The 5,444-nt window shown below is 40.1% G+C and overlaps 1 protein-coding gene across 1 annotated transcript in view; it reads left to right on the top strand. All coding sequences in view use genetic code 11, as the record gives it.

The window, feature by feature from the left end:
- EGR_08586 (hypothetical protein) overlaps positions 1-4,346 on the top strand; it is a gene marked incomplete at both ends in the record, with an annotated part of 6,246 nt that extends 1,900 nt beyond the window's left edge. The window contains 6 exons of the mRNA XM_024497835.1: positions 1,061-1,218; positions 1,401-1,531; positions 1,792-1,954; positions 2,286-2,481; positions 3,206-3,401; positions 4,133-4,346. Of these exons, the coding sequence (XP_024347756.1) occupies positions 1,061-1,218; positions 1,401-1,531; positions 1,792-1,954; positions 2,286-2,481; positions 3,206-3,401; positions 4,133-4,346 (1,058 nt within the window). The remainder of the gene's footprint in view (positions 1-1,060; positions 1,219-1,400; positions 1,532-1,791; positions 1,955-2,285; positions 2,482-3,205; positions 3,402-4,132) is intronic.
- Between the last annotated feature and the right edge of the window lie 1,098 nt (positions 4,347-5,444).

A 5,444-nucleotide genomic window follows, 5' to 3' on the forward strand; every position in this document is an offset into this window, starting at 1 on the left:
AACGGTTATTCGATCGTGACCCATGTGTTAGGCGCACTGAGACCAGGCAAAAGCATTCTGTTTGAAATCTAGCTAAAAAGCCATCAATTTAATCAACCATGCTTGCATGTCCGTTGTTAACTAATAGATTGGAGCCTAGTTTAGATATTCACGATGGCCCAATTTCGCAGATGATTCTTGAGAAATTAATAGGTGGATGCCTGGCATGAAGGTCTGCATTAAACAATTTTATTTTTGATGTTGTCTACAAGCAGCGATAAGTTGATGAGAGTGTTACTTTCTTTTGAGTGCTCTCTATGACGTCGATCTGTAGATCAAACACCCCGACTTATAATGCTCACAGAAGCAAATTTGCATAAATAATCTCGCCATAAATTGTAGGATTGGTTCTCAAAATACGACGAGATCCCCGTAAGTGCTCCTATTAGCAACGCTATCATCATCATAGAACTTATATCCAAAATAGCATTGTCATCTGTACTTTCGTAGTGCCTAATGCAACCATAGACTTCACAGCTATGTTATAACAGTGGTGGTTGTGTCTCACTCGTTTACTATGTATGTGTCCATAATAAATAATGCGACGAAGTGATACCACTCAACTTATCACTAAATTGTGGCGAACTAACAAGATTCCTAGGATCGATTGAAAAAGTTATGATTGCATCAGACAGCTCGCTATGAATAAAGCCAAACACAGTTCACAGAGACAACGAAACAGACGGTTGGTGAGGTGATTGAATGGGCTTCCAAATGTACACCCACTTTTGTGCATGAACAGTAGGTGCTGATGTCGAGCACTTGAGGCCAATTTTGTCAAGGCCTTGGGGAAAGCACGCTAATGACCGCCGGCTAAGACAAACGATCCGATAAGGTGGACCAATTTCCACTACCAGTCTATCCATGTTTGCTTTAATCATGAGCTCAATTTCAGCTCAGAGGAAGTTGGTGCACCTTCTCGCCATTTTTGAGTGATTTTGAAATGGTAAACATGAAGACAGCCTGAATTTATTACAAGTTCATTTATCATCTTACTAAAGCATCTCTTCTAACCTAACAGCTCAAGCTTCAGTGACCGTAGCGGAAGCATTATTTGGCAGAAGAGGTCTGTTGGTGCTCTTTGTGATGTACGCCTTCATTATCGTAAATATCAGCGTGTTCCAGCTCTTCGGGATCAGTTCTATTCTCACATTTGACATCTATGCCATTCATATGAGGGTAAGCTTTTAAAACACCATTGCTAAATGTCTTTGACCCTATCAGAATGTAAAGTGGAATATGGTAAGATCAATTCACAAATTGACGTTGGTTTTCAGCACTTCCCCAGAAGGAAGCTAGTTAGCAATGATAAAAAGATATTGCAAGACTTGTTTAAAATCAAAATGTCTTTCATGGTGTAGCCGTTCCGAGTATGCTTGGACGTCAATTGCTGTTTATTGTGTGGAAAAACACGAGAACCTATCTTCCGGCCAAAAGACAACTGCAAATGTGTACCTGTAACATGCTGCTTACAGTGTCAGATCAATAGAAGGTGAGCACCAACAAAAGCATACAGCATTTGACCTGCATTGTGCTTCTCCTTAATTAAAGTTCACGTGCCGACAAATACATTTTTGCTGTTTTTCCTGACAGATTTTCTTCACCAAATAAACTGAAGCGAATGCAGGATCCACATCGCGTTGCTTTATTTAAGCGTTAACATCTTTTATAGCATAGCTTGAATTTTGATGCTTGCTGTCTTCTTTGGAAGTGATTATGTAGATTTTTATCACCTAAACCGTTCTATTGAAGAAATGGTTGCGCTGCCAAGGGTCCGGTTTTGCCATCGTATGAATGCAGAACACACGCCGAATACATGAACTACGAGAAACGCTTGGAGAATGTGCGCCGCTCATCCATCTTAGTAATCTTCTCTGTTGTTCTTCCGATTGGTCTGCTATTCAACCTGCTTAAAGTGAGCTTGAATGGCATTAGCCATGACATTGGTGCTTAAGAATAGAACCATTAAAAGGAATATCTGGATTTCATTCTATTTTCCCAGATGTAAAATTCATGCTCCATCTCATTGTGTCAGTTGCGTTGCAAATTCATGCCAACATTTAGACTAGTATAATTAATAGGGGCTTATGCCCTCATTTAATCTTTAAAAGACAGCGTTTCGGTCTTAATGCTGACAATCAACTAAATAACATCAAGTTATTTCTGTCGCATGAAAATGGCTCTCTCTCTTTTTACGCATGGAATGATTAAAAGTTAACGAGAGTGAGATATTTGTGATGCCCTAGGTTAACTCCGTGACACTGATAAATGGATTCAATATACTGGTGTCGGCCACTCTGGGAAGCCTCCTGTACTCCTTCTTTTGGGAAAGAATGACCGCGATGGGGGTGGTGGTAGGGACAGCTTTGAGCACCTCTATGGCTGGCCTTGTGTGGGTTCTAATGAACACTCTCATTAGATTATATCCCAACCTCAGCATCGGTAAGGCTGCTTTTGGCCTAATCTGTTTCAAGAGCTAACTAGCTGAGTGAGTTGGTTGGACCACTGAGTATGTAGTCGGATCTTTAAGCCGCTGCTTTCTGAGCTAAGAAATTACCATCCCTTGGCATGATTTATTTTGTATGAAAGTGATTAGCTATTTGCCAGCTAAAGTAGAGAAGTGTATTGAATTTAGAAATTTGTGTAAGATACCCCCTTCTTATTCTTCTTCGACTCCATGTTCAATTTGCAGTCTCGGTAAACACAATACAACCTTTTCAAATGAGTCAAATTATTTGCTTACCAAATTTAGTTTTAAATTCTTCAAACTAATAAATGACTCTAAATCGCAGAATTTATGAAAGAAAAACACTATTCCGCCTTTTTACAACCTTTGGCTGATTAGTGCAAAGCTGATACCAAGTAATGCCCTCGACATTCGCCTAATTTCACTGCTCATTCGCATAAACCTGATGATAATACAACGCAGAATTACTGTAGGCTGTACAGCAAGCTGCAAGCTGGTAGTCGCAAAATACACCTAAATATCCACGTTCAGAAACAAGTCATCCAGTTCTAAAAATTAAGCAAATTTTGGTGTATCAAGTGGTGTAGCTCAGAAAGCGTTTAACTGACCCGACTACCATTGAATTCTAATGCCCAGTGTCACATGCAGGATAAAATAATTTAAATACCTATTTTGTTGATGCATGCTTTTGTGTTCCAGACTTCGACATTCTAGATATTGCATTGTTTACGACTGCAATCATGGGAGGATTCCTTTTTCCTCCTTTGGTGGCATGCATAGAGAAAAGCCGTAAGGCATTTCGCAATGAGGAAAACACCAATCTGGATTGCCAGTCATGGCAACGTATCTACGAACTGGACAACCCGTTATCCCCTTGGGCCTTTGAGTACGCGGAGTAAGCACTCTCTTCTACTGTTCTAAGTCTATCAACTTTGAAAATCCTATCGCCTTCAAAACTACAAATTTTTATACTACGCGCCAAATGAAAAATAGTCATGCCAACAAACTTTTGTCCTGCTTCAAGTTCTACGGCTTTCAATAAAAAAACTAACGAAAACTTTGTGTGGTCTAACATCCGCATAGCCATTATTTTGTTTTGGGGGTTATAAATATCATTAAATCACTGATATGTCAAATGCTACATTACTGATTGTGCTGACAGATGGCATATTTAACGCTGATTTATGAGGTGCACTTAAGGGATTGCGCTTTGAGATTCTCAATGAAACACCTACAAATGACATTTCGTACGTATTGCAGAGTTGGTTTGTATGTTAAACACCTGCCTTTCGATCATTTGCCCCACAGAATGAACACGCACTGATGCACATACTCAGTCCAAAATTCGAAAAAATTTCATCATATCAAGGTAGTGCATAGATGACCCAAGCCAAGGAACTTTTACCTTGCCTACTCCATGAGGTCCATGTAAATGCGGGCACCTTTCAGCGAGTCAGTGGATGACTCTTTCTTAGCAACGTTCACAGGCCTAGGAAAAATTATTATGCATATTGAAGCCATATTGCAAAATAGCTATCCGTTCGAAATTTTTGACAATCCAAGGATCAACACATTACAAAAACATCGTCTTATGGCATGTGTTTTGTAGTATTCGTTTTCGTTCAGCAACTTTAGCAAGGAAAGCTACAACCGACCTGACCCAGAGGAAGTGAGGAGAGTCTATCGACGCTCATGGTATTTTGCCCTCGGCAGTGCCATTTCATTCGTCACAGTGGGTGTCCTCATATTGCCCGGTCTCTTCTACGCCTTCAAACTCCCGGACGTTGTCTATTTTAAGATTTGGGTAGGCGCCAAACGTCCCATTAATTACTGCCTTTGAGTTGCCAAAATTGCCACTATTGACTATTTCCCATCAGAATGCATGAGTAGACGGAAGCTGGCTTGTCTTCGTTTAGAATGTCAAGGTTCGGGCAGAAATGATATCATAGACTGAAAAGCATTTTGCGTTTAATTAAATAAAATCATACATATTTATATAAGAACCCAGTCTTCCACTAGATTGACTTGCTCACCAAAAAGCCAGCTTCTGCTAGGGGGCACTATTGATGGAAAATGCGCCCATTGCACCGTACAACATAATGCAGGCACCTTGCCAAGCCCACATCTGATTATAGGTATTTTTGTAGAAATTTAACTCTTTATTTCTTAAGTAATTTCGCTGTCCCATAAGGTTGCGAAAATGTGAGATAATGCTGTGCTAAATGACGCTCAACTGGCTGCAAATAGTCGATCCCCATATGACCACTTAGCTGTATGTCGTCAGTTTAATGAAGCTAATCTTTTATGACAAATATTGCTTTCCAAAGGAGCACAATATTGCTGTAACAAGATGATATTTTGGATTCCGCAAACGAAGCAGACTATATTGAACCAGAATAAATAAAATTTTAGCAGTAGTATGGGTAATAGGTCGTAATATAACGAAACATATCTATTTCCCTGGTATATGTACAAAGCTTAGCGGAATAGTACTGCGAAGTACAAGAGGTATCAATTTATAACTAGTGAATAGCAATAGCAATGGGACCTTAAAGTGGTTAAACTCGATACCGAAACTAGCGCATGCTCTACGTGATTGGTGATATGTGTAAATGACGCGATATAATGCAAGCAGCAGAGCAAATCAGCCATCGTGGAGATCACCACGGTATTCTTTCTCTTACACACTAGATATACTTGGTACTGGTCTTACTGATTGCCTCTGCAGGCGTGGCTCTCTTCATGCCAATCTTTGGGAGGGTATTCAGCTGTACCATCTGTGGCGAATGCAATTACAGCCTAAACATAAAGGTCACATTATTCCACGGATTGAGTGCTCTGAAGCTCCCAACGACGATAACAGTCAGTCATCATGCTCTTGAGGATGAGAAATTGTGGTAAGCGTCGCTTAGACGTTTTCTCAGTTCGAATTTAGGAC

The sequence above is a fragment of the Echinococcus granulosus genome (assembly GCF_000524195.1).
Source record: "Echinococcus granulosus chromosome Unknown EG_S00111, whole genome shotgun sequence".
NCBI classification, from domain to species: Eukaryota; Metazoa; Platyhelminthes; class Cestoda; order Cyclophyllidea; family Taeniidae; genus Echinococcus; species Echinococcus granulosus.